Raw genomic sequence first — 14,332 nt, forward strand, 5'->3', positions numbered from 1 at the left:
TTTCCCTAACACATCCATTTTTGTATCTCTGCTCTGCTTCAGTGAAGTACATCAGCAAGAGCTGCCAAGTGTCTTCCTGCCTGGTGCACTGGAGGTGGGGTGCTGGGGAACTGTTATCTCCCATCTGTGGGGGTCTCTGAGCCCCCTCTGACCCAGGCTCACTGGATTACAAAGCACACATCTAATGGTGCCTGGCCACTCCAGCCCTTTGCTAATCAAGGGAACATCCCACACCAGGACACAGCCACTGGGACAGTGATGATGCTACAGCCTGGAGCATCAATGACATTTGAAACACCAGGACTCCCATTTTCCTCAGAGAAGAGATGCCTGTTTGGACCTGTGGGAAAAAAGATGCAGGACTTTGGTGTTCACTGCTTGCAAGCTAACAGGGCAGCACATGGACCTTCAGCAGCTGGGAATCACTGAGCTGCCACCTCAGGGCAACAGGTTCTGTTTGCTCCTTTATCCAGCCAGCAAGAAACAGGGCTCAGCTAAATAGACATACACACACAAACACACAGAGGAGTCAGAGCTGAAGCCACAACACAAGGAAAACAAGAACAGCTGGGACCAGAGAGCTGCATGGGAAAAGGAGATGGAGTAACACTTGGAGCCAGGGGTGCTACCTTGGAAGTGAGAGAGTGGAAAGAGGTGCTGCACAAGGTCCGACATGGTACCTACATAACAGAAGAACATTCAAACAGTGCACGAGGGGCACACAATGGCCTGGTGACAGATCACACAGCCTGGACAAAACATGACATGACAACCTGCTGCAGGGTGGGCCCTATCCAACCCCTCTCCAGCAGTCTAGAGAAGAAAGCAAGGGCATTGCCCACACAGCCCATGCTCAGTTACACACACGCAGATTTCCCTCTGCAGCAAGGCTTCTGCCACAACTGCTCCCACCTCCAGCCCCATGGAGCCTCTGTGCCCCACACTGAGGTCTCACTGCGTCTAGAGCTGCTTCCTGCAGCAATAGGTCAAGCTTAGCAAGCTGCTTTGTGGGAGGCCTTAGTTTGCTCTGCCACACGTGCAGAGGTGTGTAGTCCCTCAGGCACGCACCTTACCCACCTTGCAGCCATGGAGGAACACACTCCCCCAGCACTGACCCTCCTCAGTCACTCATAGCTCTCCAGCATTGAAACACCTCCCCAACACACTGCCCCATACCCTGTTTCAGAAGAAGTGAGCACAATACCTTTTCCACCAGTGCCTTGGCCACCTGGCTTGTTGTACAAATAGAGATCCTGGTCAGGAATGCTCCCATTGTGGTTGAAGTAGTGCTAAGGAGAACAAGGAAGAATACTGACAAAGATTAGAGAACTTGCCTTAACTGGAAAGAGGCTTGTGTATATGCAGAGCTCATTCCCAAACCCATAGAATCAAATCCAGATCGACTCAAAACACTCAAAACACTTGCCAACACAGCCTTCACCACTGCTGGGGTGAAGGAACCCCTTACAGTTCATACAGAGTTATGTGGCACTATGTATCTGTCTTTACAACCCTCTGTCTTTACTATGGCCCTGCTAAGGAGTGGGTAGCTGCTCCCAAATTTTATTAATCCTGATGTTTCAGTCCTTAGATCTGAGGGAGCCATGCAAGGAGCCAAGTTCAGCTTTGAAAGGGGGTCTTCTCCCATGCTCCTGGGAGATGATTGTGGGCACAAGCTTTGTAGTTGCTGCTTTTTGCACAGCAACTGCGTGTCATGAAAGCATGGCCTGTCTGGGCTCATCAGGATGTGCTCAGTCCTGTAAAACTCCCCTAACCCTCCATGGCAGAGCTGACAACATGGTGTCTCAGCTGCCCCAAACAAATGTCCCCAACAGCAGCTAGAAGGTGGGCAGACTATTGTCCCAGCCCTGCTCACCTTGAAGTGGTGCTCCACATTGCTGTCGGTGTACTTGGGGGTGTGCAGGAAGATGAGCAGGTTCTGGCGCAGGTAATGGGCCACGGCGTGCAGCCAGGGCATGGCCGAGGGCGGCAGCGAGAACTGCAGGACCTCGGTGGGCGGCATCCCGGGGGGCTGGATAAACTGCACACAGGAGCCTTTAAAACCCAGCTGGGACTAGCAGCCTGCCCTGGGGCTCTAATACTGATAAAAATGATGTCAGTTGGCTCTGCAAAGGGAGAAGGTGTGGGGGGCAGAACCCTAGACAGTGCCCTGAGACAGATCATAGAATATCCTGATTAGATGGGACCACAAGGATCATCAAAGTCCAATTCTTGGCCCTGCCCAGGACAGTCCCAAGATGCGGGCAGACATTCATTCCAAGGTGTGGGAAGGAGGGCACAGGGAAGTCCTGCCATGCTACAAAGCCAGCAGAGGGAATCTCCCAGCTACCCTGGCACCCACACAGTATATCCCTCACTGACTCCTAGCCTGACCAAGCACCGGAGCAGGGAACAGGATGTAGTAAACTGCCCCAGGCTTCCCTGGGGCAGGGGCAGCTGAGACAGGTGAAAATGTAGGACAGTGCCCTAGGATGAGTAGAGCAGATTAGCCAGTGAGGTACCTCCACATCTGCTGGGGTCAGCTTGCAGTTCCGCACCAGCATGACAGTGATGATGTCCAGGGTGGCCTCATCCAGGCGTCTGCGCAGCACCTTCACCAGCTCGTCTGTGATCTCAGGCCCTGACAAGGCAGCAGAGGTAAAAGCAGCTTTTTCATCCCATCCAGTAAGAATGACTACAGCCACCTCTCCCTCCCCGTTCATGATGTACCATCCTCACACTCACTTCCCAGCGGGAACATGACTTTACCCACCATCAGTTTCTTCAGACATATTTTTCTATGGGTTTATGATCACAGAAGACTGCTGGTGGGGTAGGCAAAGACAAATGCACTCCTGCACAGGGTCTGCAGGAAGTTTCATTGTGGGCTATGGATCCTTTCCTTATATTTTCACCCACACAGAACAGAGAGCAGCTCTGGGCTAAGGAAGAGCTATTTGCTCAGGAGTAAGATTCCTCTCTTCAAGCAAGGAGGGCAGGGAGCCGAGCTTTGTTCCACTGCTTTACATCAGCACATTTCTGCTGCCAGGTGCTCTAATGCATACCTGCTGGGGCAACACCATGGACCATCAGCTGGATGTGTCTGTCTATCTGTCCCACAGGGCGGGCAGAGTCCACACTACGGCATGAGGCAGTGTCCAGAGAGGAACGAGAACCCTGGAGAAACAAAAACAGCCATGTGGAAGTAGTTTCCTATGAATTCTAGATCCATCATTGTCCCAGGCTGCCAGCAGGATCAGGCAGTTGCCACCCACTGCTGCCCCATTCCACACATCTACAGTGTAAGTTTTATCCCACATAAAATCCAGGTTGCTGGAACTACTGAGCTGCCCCCATTCCTGTGACCATGAGCACCCACATCCACTCACAGAGAGCAGCAGACTCACCATTAGATCCTCAGTGTAAATGGGCTCCTGGCTGCGAGTCAGTGCCAGTGAGCGAGATGATGCACTAAGGCTGCTCTCTGCTTCCCACACCTTCCCACTGTGGGTAGTTTCAGTCAGCCTGAATACAGAAAGACATGTCAGCCTCCATTCCCAAGGATGACAGCATCATACATTCACAGAAGATCCACAGCTTCCTTGCTCTCCCCTGTGCACTTTGTGGGGACTAGTCCTTAGAATATGGAGTTTGTGGAGAAACTGCTCTCTGGCCCCCTCAAAAAAGCCATTATTTTTCCTCTCATGTAAAGGCTTAGCAAAGGAAGAGCAGGATGGGCCTTGCTTGATGTGAGTGACTCATCAGAAATCAGATATTTGCTGCTTCGGTCACAACACGGTCCTGAGGCTGGGCAGACACTTTCTGTCCCAAGGAGCTCTCAGTCTGTGTAACACACATAGCAAGGCCAACAAGTCATGCTGGCTTCTTACCGGAGGTAGAAAACAGATTTAGTGGCACGTTCCTGGTAGACAAACATATTCTTCCTGTTCACCACAGAGAAGGCGTTGAGCACGGAGCGAAGTGCCTGGATAGCTGTGGGCAATGTGGGACATTAGCTACCCCACATACCCTGCCCTGGAGTGCCAATCCAGCCAGCAGCTGGACTCCTGACAGGCCACATGGGAGAGAGGAACCTGGGCTGTACGTACCTCGTGAGACACCCATGTTGGGGCCCATCTTGAGGCGTGAATGCACGTGGATGAGTGTGCTCCACACCACCCCACAGGCAAAGTGCCCTGGCATGAACTGCATGGTGGCAGCCAGGTAGTCCCGGGGCTGGTAGCTCTCCTCTACAGAGTAATCTGTAAAGAACACAGGACATAGCTGGGGCCACAGCATGGAAGTTAACATCTTCTTAGGATCTCTGTAGCACTACAGCTGAGGCATGGCTAAGGGAATATCCATACCATCCGTGGGCATCACACGCTGCCTGTATGAAGTATAGGGTGTTTCACTCTTCCAGATGTCCTCCTCACTTTCTGCCACCAGTAATGAGTTGCATATATGGCTGTCATGCAGGTCCTGCAGCAGCAAGCGCTGCAAATGATGAGGAAAGATTGGTTCTGTTGCTTGCACAGCCACAGAAGACAGCAAGAAGTGCTAGGGACAAACTGAGTCCCTTCTCCTGTGACCCCCCAAGCTGGGACTCCACCAGCTGAACTGGCTCCCTAGACCCTCTAAGCTGAGCCCAGACTAGACAACCTCCAGAGTTCCCTTCTGATCTAAGCCATCTAATCACTGGCAGCTCTGTTAGTGCCCTCTTAAGATTTATTACCTGATTGACAACCCTGCAGATTTCACTGATCTTCTTCACCACCACCTGGTTGAGACTCTGGCACTCCCCTGGCTGCTCCTCTTCTGTCTCTGCTGATTCTGCCTTCTCCACACTCAGGCTGCTTTATGAATAAAGGGAGGATGGGGTCAGCAGGGCACTTGGACAGTGCCCATCGCTGGGTGCTGGGAGCAGGAACACAGTGGGAAAGGATGGCAGTTTTCCCCTTACAGAGCACCAATCTAGTCCTGCAACTTCCCACCCACACTGGGCAGGGAGGAGATTGTATCCAGAGATGAGTGAGTGGCAACAAGGTCACAGTGCAGAGAGGCAGTGGTCAGACAGGGGAGCCTCCTTACCGTGTGTGGTAGTAGACCTCCACTCGGTCCTGATGGATTTTTATGATGAGCCAGAAATCCGGCATAAGGGGACACCTGGGTTCCTGGTCACTCATTAATGCCTCCTCATACTCAGAGTCGCTGCTTCCCCCATCATAACCTGCAATGTAGCCTCACTTCAGGCCTAGGCCTGGCAAAACACCTCCTCCCTGGGCAGGGCAGCCACTCACAAATCCTGCCCTCAGGGCTCACCCCAGCCCAGGCACACAGATCCCCCCTGTGTGTCACTATCAGTGCCACCACACACTGTCAGCCCCCCTGCCCCGGCAGACTCACCCAGATGGTCGGAGTCCATGCTGCCCTGGCTCGACACGAGGCTCTGCACACGGCTGGGACGCTGCCTGCTGGAGCCTGCAAGGAGAAGAGGGGTTTGGCCATGAAAGTACTTGCTAAGCCCCATCACATGCCCCATCCGCTGGAGAAACATCATGCCACAGGACGACCAGGCTGTGCTGGCCACGGGGAGGCAGTGCTGGAGAATGGGGCTCTCACAGCCACTCTGAAGTCACCAGGAACCGCATGTCATCAGGGGTATCAGTGCAGCAGCACAGCATCTTGGGCACTGCTAAGCACTGAATTGCCAGCACCCTGGCAAGGAAGAGACCAAAGTCCTGGTACTAATCCAGGTATTTAGGGACAGGAACAGGAGTAGCAGTTATATTATGTATGTCACAGCCAGAACTGGCCTTGTCCCTTTAAAGTTTCTGCTGTTGAGGTACATCCTGCCCACACTGCAGCTCCTACCTTCCCTGCCCTGTGTTACAGACTCAGACAGGCTTGCTGCAGATGGTGTCACCAGTGGTGATTTCTCACTGTTTCCCTTTTCAGAGGACGATGATGGCAATGACTGTATGGTTGTCTCTGGAACTGTCTCTTCCATGGAGTCCTGGCCTGGTGCTCTGCTTTGATCAAGTCTCAGCATATCTCCTGGAGCCTGCATAAAGCCAAAGTCACAAAAATGACCTGAAAAACAGGCACTGAAAAAAACAATCCCATCATCCTTCTACATTTTGTTACCAGTGTCCCACAGCTTCTCACCAACAGATTGTTCAGTGCTTCTCACCTCATTCTGTGTGTGGCTCCCTCCACCTGCAGGGTTTCCTGTGTCGGGCACAATGCGTGTCTCACTCTCTGGCCACTCCCAGAGTCCCTGGCCTTCTTCTGGGAGGACACAGCTTGTGTGGTGTGACAGCTCAGAGCCTTCTGCTTCTGTTTCACTTGTCCCCTCCTGGCCACCAGCTGTCCTGGTGCCCCCTGCAGCTGGCTGCTGCAAGCAGGGTGTCCCTGAAGGCTCTGGAGCAGTCCTCCTGGAGTGCAGGCGGCTGATGGAGATGTAGTGGTAGTCGTTGCCTTCTGCATTCAGCATGTAGCCTGGCAGAGCCATTCTCCTGAACTCCTGCAAGACAGAGAAGAATAAGCATCCTGCTAGCAAAGCATGGTGCTGCCTCAGGGCTTTCTCTTTACCTCCTTGAACTTCTCCAGAGAGTGCTCAGGCCCAAAGACAAACTGGAGCAGCACCACCTCGCTGTGGCAGCTGGGCCTGCCCTTGGAGTTATAGATGTGGGTGGCCACCCTGTGCAGGATGGAGGTGCTGATGACCTGCGAGTGACGCAGCGCTGACACGATCTCATCGTCCAGGAGCCAGCGAATCTGAGCAGAGCAAGGACACAGAGCAACATCCAGGTGATCTGCATTTGCAAGCCTCTCCCAACTCTCACCCAAGCCCCAACAGGATGAAGGCAGCCTCTCTCACCACCCCCATCCCTCATCCCCTGAATGTACCTAAGAAAAGGCCTTCAGAAGACAGCTCTGCCTGGCCCACCCCAACTGCAGCAAGAATTTTCTCAGGGTAATCCCACACTTTTGGGAACCACAAGGCTAACAGCCTATGTGACACCAGGAAGCCTAACAGTCAGTTCAGCTGACAGGTTGCGGCTTGGAGCAGGCTAGGAAGTGTGGAACAGCAGTTGAGTGCTCTAGCTGGAAGCAGGGAGGCAAATCTGGCTTACCTCATTCATGGTGGCTTCAATAGCCTGCCTGTGCACTCCAGGGAGGTTGGAAAGGGCAGGGTGCCTACGAGAGAGGAGACAAAGAATCAACCAGTGCTTCTCATTCCTGCAGCTCCCACAGTGCAGCGCCCAGGCAGTAAAAGGAAGCAGTGAGGGGCTGTGCAGTGCCCTACCTCTCATCTCCGGTGGACGGGAGCCGTTCCAGGTTGTGCATGATGTCCTCGTCCGAGCGGAAAGAGGACGGCTGCCCTGGAGAGCGTGTGAAGGACACGCTGCTCTCAGAGGTGCATCTGTCACAGGAGAGAGAGCAGCCTGAGAGTTGGAGCCAGAGAGGATAAACAGACACAGAGAGCAGAAAAGGGATCTCAAGGGAAGGTGAGCCTATCTAGGAAATATTTTAGTCTTCTTAAGGCTGTGACAGGCTCTGTGAGAAGAAGAATCTTAAGTCTCAGTACATGGAGATGAGCCAAGAATGACTGGCTAGGGCAGGCAGAGGGTGGGTGACTGGGCCTCTTTCCACCTACCTGTTGTGGAGGATGTCTGTGTTCACAACTTCTATCTCCAGGGGCAGTGTCAACACAAAGATGTCCAGGGTCACGCAGAGGTCCCCCAAGTCAATGGTGTTCAAGCCCTGGCAGCTTTCCAGGCAGCCCAGAACTTCCCCTGAGGAGAGATCACAAACGAAGGGACTCAAGCAACAAACATCTCTGCTTGCACACATACCCAGCCTGGTGACAAGTACAGAGACTGCAAGAGGTGGCTGTCACACACACCTGGACAGGCTCAAGAAGGCCACCATCATCTTCCATGATCCTTTCAACCTTCCATGACCAACCCCACAGCAAGTGGGAGACCTGGTGAAAAAGCCCTTGTCTGATGATGGCAAACCCTGGGGGTTTACAGTGAAGGCTGGTCCAGGGAGATTGCTGTTTAAGACACAGCATGTTTGTTCCAGGGGCTGCTCACCCATCAGGGACCTGACAGAAGCCCTATTGCCATTTAACCCCCCAGCAAGTCTTGTTCTTACCTAGACAGGTGGGCAGGGACTGCACGGGCATGGAGCTGTGCTGGCTACGCAGCTTCACTGAGCAGGTCAGGTGCACAAAGAGCGGGGGCATCTCTTGCTCCAGGAACTCCTGCTCATTGAGCGAGTCCCCTCCCAGTACACTGAAGGAGTCGTCATCCTGGTTCACTGTGTTGGAGTCTGAGAGGGAATCTGTGTCTGGGAACTCGTGCTCCAGCTTCTCACGGTACTCCACCTCCAGCTCTGGGTCACTCTCTGTGGCAATGCAGCATCCGGACACTGCTCCTGTTGATACAGGTTCCCTGTCAGCAAACCAGGTCCACACCCCCAGAGACCTGACCAGACACACCTAGCTCTGAAAGGCATCACCACATGGACAGACGTTTTCTTTTCCAAGACAGAGCAAGCAAATTTTACCTTCTTCAGCTGCCATTTCTGTCTCTGATCCCTCCATGTCCTCACTGCCTTTCCTGTCTGCCTGATCCCGAGATGCCTCTTCCTGAGATGGAGAGAGAAAGGGCACATACTAGAATCATGCCAGGCAATACATTATCAGGTGTTGATGGGAGCTCCAGGGACTAAGTCTACCCATGGGTCTGCGAGCCTCAAATCCACATTTGACACAAGAAAAGCTACTCCACAAGGATCAGGTGCCTGCCAGGACAGCCCCATGCCTACCTCTTTCTTGGCTGATGGCGGGCAGTAGAAGAAATAGTGAGGATTTGATGGCACTGGCTTGAAATGTAAACTTCCAATTTCCAGGAATTTTTCCTAGAAGAGAAAACCCAACTATGAAGCAGACATCCTACTCTACACACTCCTGTTGAAGCCAGGTCAAGCTTGCACATTCCTCACCTGGATAATTTTATGCAAGTCTGGGTGTGCCTGGCAGGGCTGTCCAATTTCCAGCAGTGAGAGGGGAAATTCTGAACAGCAGCTGGTGCCCGCACTGCTCTTTGGCTCCTCTGTGGGGCTGGCAATGTTATGGGAGTCCTGCTCACTGTAGTCTTCCATTTCAGCACTGACAAGATTGTGGGCAGGTCAGACAGGCAGATCAAGAAACAAGACAAATTTTACATGTTATCCATCCTGCCAGTACCCCAGTTCCCCAAACCTCATCTGTGTCAACACAATCTGAACACCCACAGCTCCACAGCCCAGCAGCCACCCATGTGCCCAGCTGCTGTCTGAAGCCAGGCCTGAGGTAGTTTCACCATGCTGATCATATTGCCATGTCTGTACACGACACACAGACCCTGCCTGGGAAACAGAGACACAGACTACAGGGACAGGCCTGCAGCAACCTGAACTACCAGCAGCCAGTCCAGGGCCCCTCACAGAAAGTACCACCATGTCAGCACACCAGTGTCTGGGCAGCAAAGCTCAGGCCCATGTTCACTCAGCAGTTTCATGACAGAATTATTCCCTAAAACTCAGGAAAAGCAATTCGGGGAGTGGGATGTTGACTGGTCAAAGCACTCCCCTGGTACTCAAATTAGTGATACAGGTGGCAGATCTGAGTGCAATGTGTTACAAGCTATTCATTCTTCAGTAAAAGTTTATGGAACTTGCATTCAGATAGGTGATTCATAATATCCTATAAACAACAACAACAAAAATGTTGCCACAGTTTTTCTTGTGGAAAGTAGCACTTGAAGTCACCTTACTTTTTAAACACTGAAAATTCTTCAAAATCACAGTCTCACCTCAATGATTTACAGTATAAGATGACACAGCACTGGAGATTCCCAACAAATGCTAATGAATTTACATAAAGAAACTGTCTGTTTCTTTGACAGACACTAAGGCACAGCACTTCTTTCTCCCTTAAGCCTTCAGAGGAGATAGAAACCTCATAAATACCCTAAGGAACAGTACAGAAGTTTAGCATATTTCAATTCTGCCTTGGTGTTTCCCTTGTGCATTTTTTCCAAGAGTTTTAATTTTAAAAAGAGACACTTTATTCATTAGAAAAGGATAACAAAGCTGTCATTTACACCAGAGTCAACAGCAAACTCAAATGAGTCAAGCAGCAGCAGGAGATGCATAATTTCTCCAGAAACAAGTCTTGCAGGCTTGCAGACAAACTGCCCTCCAGCTCAGGCCAGATGAGACAGCAATGAGCCAAGACTATCAGAGAAAGAAAGGATGGATGTCATCAGAGACTGTAAAAAATAGAGGGTCCTGGTGGACACCATACCAGGTGGGTATCTCAACTGTGTAAGTATCTGCTGCTCTGTGTGGCTCTGCCCTACAACATTCCTTCTAGCAGGCACTAAAAGTTGCCTGAAAAAAGATTTGTCGTGTCACGATGCTAAGAAGAGAACAAAGACTGAGGTGGGTCCTTACCTTGACTCAGAGACCAAGACACCTCGTTCCCTACAGCTGTGCTCCTCCTCCTGCTCCATGCTGCCCACTTGGAAGCTGGCTGCCTTGGAGTGTGCATGGAAATGCTGGTGGCTCTCTCGGAACGAGCGGACGTGGCTGCACACCGTCAGCAGGAAGTTGGTGATGTCAATCTCTTGGAGCAGCTCCTCACAGTAGTCCATGGCAGTAAGCAGGTCCTGGGAGCTGATGCTGTGTGACTGCTGAAGGCTCTTGAACAGCCCTAGAGATAAACACAGGGCTTGAGCATCCCATGGCAGCCCAAGGATGTGAGGCTGTGGGAGTCAGGCAGTGGCCACATATGGATCTTCACCAAGTCCCAGCAGAGAGCTGGAGTCAGTGCTGGTGCTGGAGACAGGAGGCAGCCAGGGCACCTATGCTACGTGTTAGCCTGGGCTTGGGTGACAACAGAGTGCCCACACCATCTGTCACCCTGAAGGTGAGAGGAAGACATTGAAGAAGGGATGCTCCTTCACAGCACTCCACAGGTTGGAGAACAGCCTCTGCAAGGCCCATAGGGAATGCACAAAGGCATCTTTAAATCCCTCCTGGTGGTACATCAGTCCCACAGCTCCTCCCTTTGCTTGGAGTAAGATCACAAGGAAAGTGAGATATTGCTTTCTTAGAAGAACATCCAGGATCCAACCCCAACCCCACCACAGGTCCCACTGTGCTGCTGCTCACCTTTCACATAGCACTGGTGGGAGTGCTCCTGCAGCAGGGTGCAGTAAGTCACCAACTCCTTGTGCTTGTGGTCTAGCCAGGCAGCAGTCGGAGGACGTTCCAGAGACTGGGACCTGGAAAAGAGGAACCACAGCCTTTAGCACCAGTGAAGCACATTTTAGACTGTAAATGGCTCTGGTGCCAGTAAAGCAGAGCCTAGGGCATGCACAGGCAGTGGCTGCTATAAGGCAGAGAGGCCAAGCCAAGCCAAGCAGACAGGGCTAGAGCCAGCCTCTTGCCAAGGAAACTCCTCTGGTTTTTGTCTAGGTACCAAGTATGGTGGGCATTACCTGAAGAAGATGTCCCGAGGAGGGCGCTGTGCCCGTGGGCTGACAAGCTGCTCTCGCAGCAGCTCCAGGGAGCAGCTGTAGATGTAAATGGGGCAGCGGAAGCGGCGGCTCTCGGCCAGCTCAGACTGCGAGTTCTGCCGGCAGAAGGAGATGTGCACATCTCTCCGGGAGGGGCCACTCTGCTCCCCAGCGTCCTGGCTCACTTCTGCAAAAGTGACAATTCTAAGATAAAGGCCTCTGATGGTTCCTAGCTCTTGGTCTGAGACATCACAGCTCCCACAGAAGCACCACAGTTAGATATTGGTTTTTCAAGCTTCTCACCACTCATCCTCACCCAGCACCCAACCACTCAGCTCAGTGCTTTGGCCACCTTCATCCCCTTTACAGCCATGACTGCTCATCAGCACCACCACTACCTTGTGCAGCAGCACAACCCTTCATCATCACTGTGAGCATGTCTGATCTGCCCTAGGCGCTGTGCAATCAAATCCCATACACCTCAAGAGCTGTGCCCTTCTCCCTAAGACAGTGTGCTGCTGACAGTGCCAGTCTGGATCATGAAATGAGAGTCACTGACTTTCCAGTGCAACCCACTACTGCCATTCCTAGTAGCTTCTATCTTACCTGCAACCCTCATGCCCACAAGGAATAAACCTTAGGCCATGGACACCCAACTCACATTACACTCCTTCATGCCCCCATGAACATCACTGTGCCTCTGGTCTCAACTCTGCTGACTGCCAGGCAGGAGCTGACAGGCTGCAGCAGCCTGCTAATCCTCCTGCTTTAATCTGCTCAACAGTATGCTCAAGAATAGCAAGGACACTGATACTTTAACAAGGTGCTGTCAGTACCATGAGCTGGTGTTATGCTGAGGGTTGGCAATGGCACTGCAGCATCCCCCTCTTCAGCTCTGACTCGCTCTGCACAGACAGGTCCCACGGTATCTTCTCCAGATCGACTCTCATCTTTTGGAGATTTGTCCAACCCACAAGCCATCAGCTTCTGTACATCTGGAGGAAAAGGAAATAAAATCATCCTTTGTCCAGTGAGAACAGCTTAACCTCTCAATCTACATTCCCAAGAGAGCAGATTTCCTGCTACCTTTTTGTGTGTAGAAGCAGCTTCACCTGAGCCTTGTAGCTTTCACCAGTGGCTCAGTGGAAGCCAGAGCAGTGCCAATGTCCAGAAGCAGGGACTCTCCCAGACCATCCCATTAGCAATCTCCTTAATCCATTCATTAACAACCCCACTGGGAAAACAGTCCAAATGGCTGCAGCTAGCAAACAACTCAACACCACATCCCCCACCTGAAAACCCTATGTGGGCAGCACCACATGCTGAGAGAAAAGCAGGACATTCAACACTTGGCACTATTCTATTCCCGGCCATGTGGTGCAAAAAGACTGTGCATCATGAACTCTGCTATTCAATTTTCTCTCCACCCTACAAGAGCTGATTCTGGTTTTTCTGTTTCCCTGAGGAGGTGTGTAGGACTGCTGCCTTCCCTTGCTCCCCACAACAGACCCCCTCACCTGAGAAGGTGGCTGGCAGGAAGGTCAGGAACACATGCTGTGGGTTGACCAGCTTGGCATAACATCGCCACTGAGGGGGAAAGGGCCCCAACGTGTCACTCAGTGTCACATCATCCTCAGGCAGCTCTGTGTTGCCAAGGCTCTGGTGGAAGAGCAGGAGTTAGATAAACTCATGGCATATGGCACAGGCCCACCTTGAGGCAGGTAGCAAGCACACAGAGCAAGTTCTTCCAGGCCTGCTGGCTGGCACAGCACTGAAACCCTCCATGTCACCTCTGCACATTCTCAGAGCAGCCTGGCTCTAGAAGTCACCATTCTGGGAGCAGCCTGGCTCCAGGAAGTACAGCACAACAGTCAGGAGATGCTTAGCCAGCTGTGCTGTGAGTGCCCATGGTTTCAGAACAATCTGCAGCACAGTACCAGTGCTGCTGTAACAGGCTTGGCCCAGAGTGAATGCAACCATCCACACACCTTCTAGATTCCTGCCTGACTTCAGACACAGGATACAGCCTAAACTGCTGCCAAAGGTGGGCAAGAGCAGCTGCCTTTCAGCCTTTCTCAGCCCTTTCAACTCTCCTGCTCTTTGTCAGCTGCTGCCTTGGTTTCTGAGGGGGCTCAGGAGAAGGACAGCAGCACAGCAGTACCTGCAGAGTACTTGTGGAGCCAGTCATATCCCTGGTGCCATTGCTGCCAACAAGATGATAAGATGCAGAAGCATCCTGCTGCTCCAAGGTCCCAGAAGCTTTTAGGGTTTCTTCTGAAATGGAGCACAGAGAAACCAATCTGAGAAACCCCAACTGAGGATGAGACTTGAAAGCAAGGCTCCTGAAAAACCTCATTGCTGCTGGTGTCACTACTGCCACACTCCTGGTCCTTACCTCTGATGACAGGGAGGGTGAAGGGGGGTTGATGGCCATCACGATCCCGTTGGAGAACCTGCTCCATGAAAGCCACATGATCAGCATCAGCCATGGGGATCTCCCTGTCACTGAGGTCATGCTGAAGGCAGCCATGGAAGAGGTTTAGTAGCATTTCATTGGGCACAAATGAAGAGTCCTTGGTCACCTCCTCATTCTCTGCTTCAAAACAGAACCAATGGTGGCTTCAGAGACAGCATCTCCATAGCCACCACCTGCCCATGACCCCAGGAGACAACCCTTTGCAAAGCAACACCTCCACATAGCCAGGAATTTCCCCAGCACCTCTGCAAGACTGACTTGGATAGTGTTGACTTGG

At 52.2% G+C, this 14,332-nt stretch overlaps 1 protein-coding gene across 6 annotated transcripts in view; it reads right to left on the reverse strand.

Moving 5' to 3' along the window:
• SZT2 (SZT2 subunit of KICSTOR complex) overlaps positions 1 to 14,332 on the reverse strand; it is a 53,828-nt gene that overhangs the window by 17,133 nt on the left and 22,363 nt on the right. For 3 of the 6 annotated variants that reach the window (XM_030953140.1, XM_030953144.1, XM_030953139.1), the window contains exons 22-49: positions 13,975 to 14,175; positions 13,741 to 13,853; positions 13,097 to 13,238; positions 12,416 to 12,574; positions 11,562 to 11,766; positions 11,233 to 11,345; positions 10,513 to 10,771; positions 9,019 to 9,184; positions 8,842 to 8,934; positions 8,581 to 8,662; positions 8,167 to 8,448; positions 7,664 to 7,802; positions 7,313 to 7,429; positions 7,140 to 7,203; positions 6,595 to 6,780; positions 6,194 to 6,526; positions 5,875 to 6,064; positions 5,407 to 5,481; positions 5,092 to 5,230; positions 4,736 to 4,856; positions 4,368 to 4,497; positions 4,110 to 4,262; positions 3,891 to 3,993; positions 3,408 to 3,525; positions 3,066 to 3,177; positions 2,523 to 2,641; positions 1,877 to 2,041; positions 1,205 to 1,289 (exon numbers count right to left, since the gene is read on the reverse strand). In XM_030953140.1, the coding sequence (XP_030809000.1) occupies positions 1,205 to 1,289; positions 1,877 to 2,041; positions 2,523 to 2,641; positions 3,066 to 3,177; positions 3,408 to 3,525; positions 3,891 to 3,993; positions 4,110 to 4,262; positions 4,368 to 4,497; positions 4,736 to 4,856; positions 5,092 to 5,230; positions 5,407 to 5,481; positions 5,875 to 6,064; positions 6,194 to 6,526; positions 6,595 to 6,780; positions 7,140 to 7,203; positions 7,313 to 7,429; positions 7,664 to 7,802; positions 8,167 to 8,448; positions 8,581 to 8,662; positions 8,842 to 8,934; positions 9,019 to 9,184; positions 10,513 to 10,771; positions 11,233 to 11,345; positions 11,562 to 11,766; positions 12,416 to 12,574; positions 13,097 to 13,238; positions 13,741 to 13,853; positions 13,975 to 14,175 (4,164 nt within the window). The remainder of the gene's footprint in view (positions 1 to 1,204; positions 1,290 to 1,876; positions 2,042 to 2,522; positions 2,642 to 3,065; positions 3,178 to 3,407; positions 3,526 to 3,890; positions 3,994 to 4,109; positions 4,263 to 4,367; positions 4,498 to 4,735; positions 4,857 to 5,091; positions 5,231 to 5,406; positions 5,482 to 5,874; positions 6,065 to 6,193; positions 6,527 to 6,594; positions 6,781 to 7,139; positions 7,204 to 7,312; positions 7,430 to 7,663; positions 7,803 to 8,166; positions 8,449 to 8,580; positions 8,663 to 8,841; positions 8,935 to 9,018; positions 9,185 to 10,512; positions 10,772 to 11,232; positions 11,346 to 11,561; positions 11,767 to 12,415; positions 12,575 to 13,096; positions 13,239 to 13,740; positions 13,854 to 13,974; positions 14,176 to 14,332) is intronic. The other 3 variants (XM_030953145.1, XM_030953142.1, XM_030953143.1) reach the window with 3 other exon arrangements.

This window comes from Camarhynchus parvulus, chromosome 8 (genome assembly GCF_901933205.1).
Source record: "Camarhynchus parvulus chromosome 8, STF_HiC, whole genome shotgun sequence".
In the NCBI taxonomy this organism is placed as follows: domain Eukaryota; kingdom Metazoa; phylum Chordata; class Aves; order Passeriformes; family Thraupidae; genus Camarhynchus; species Camarhynchus parvulus.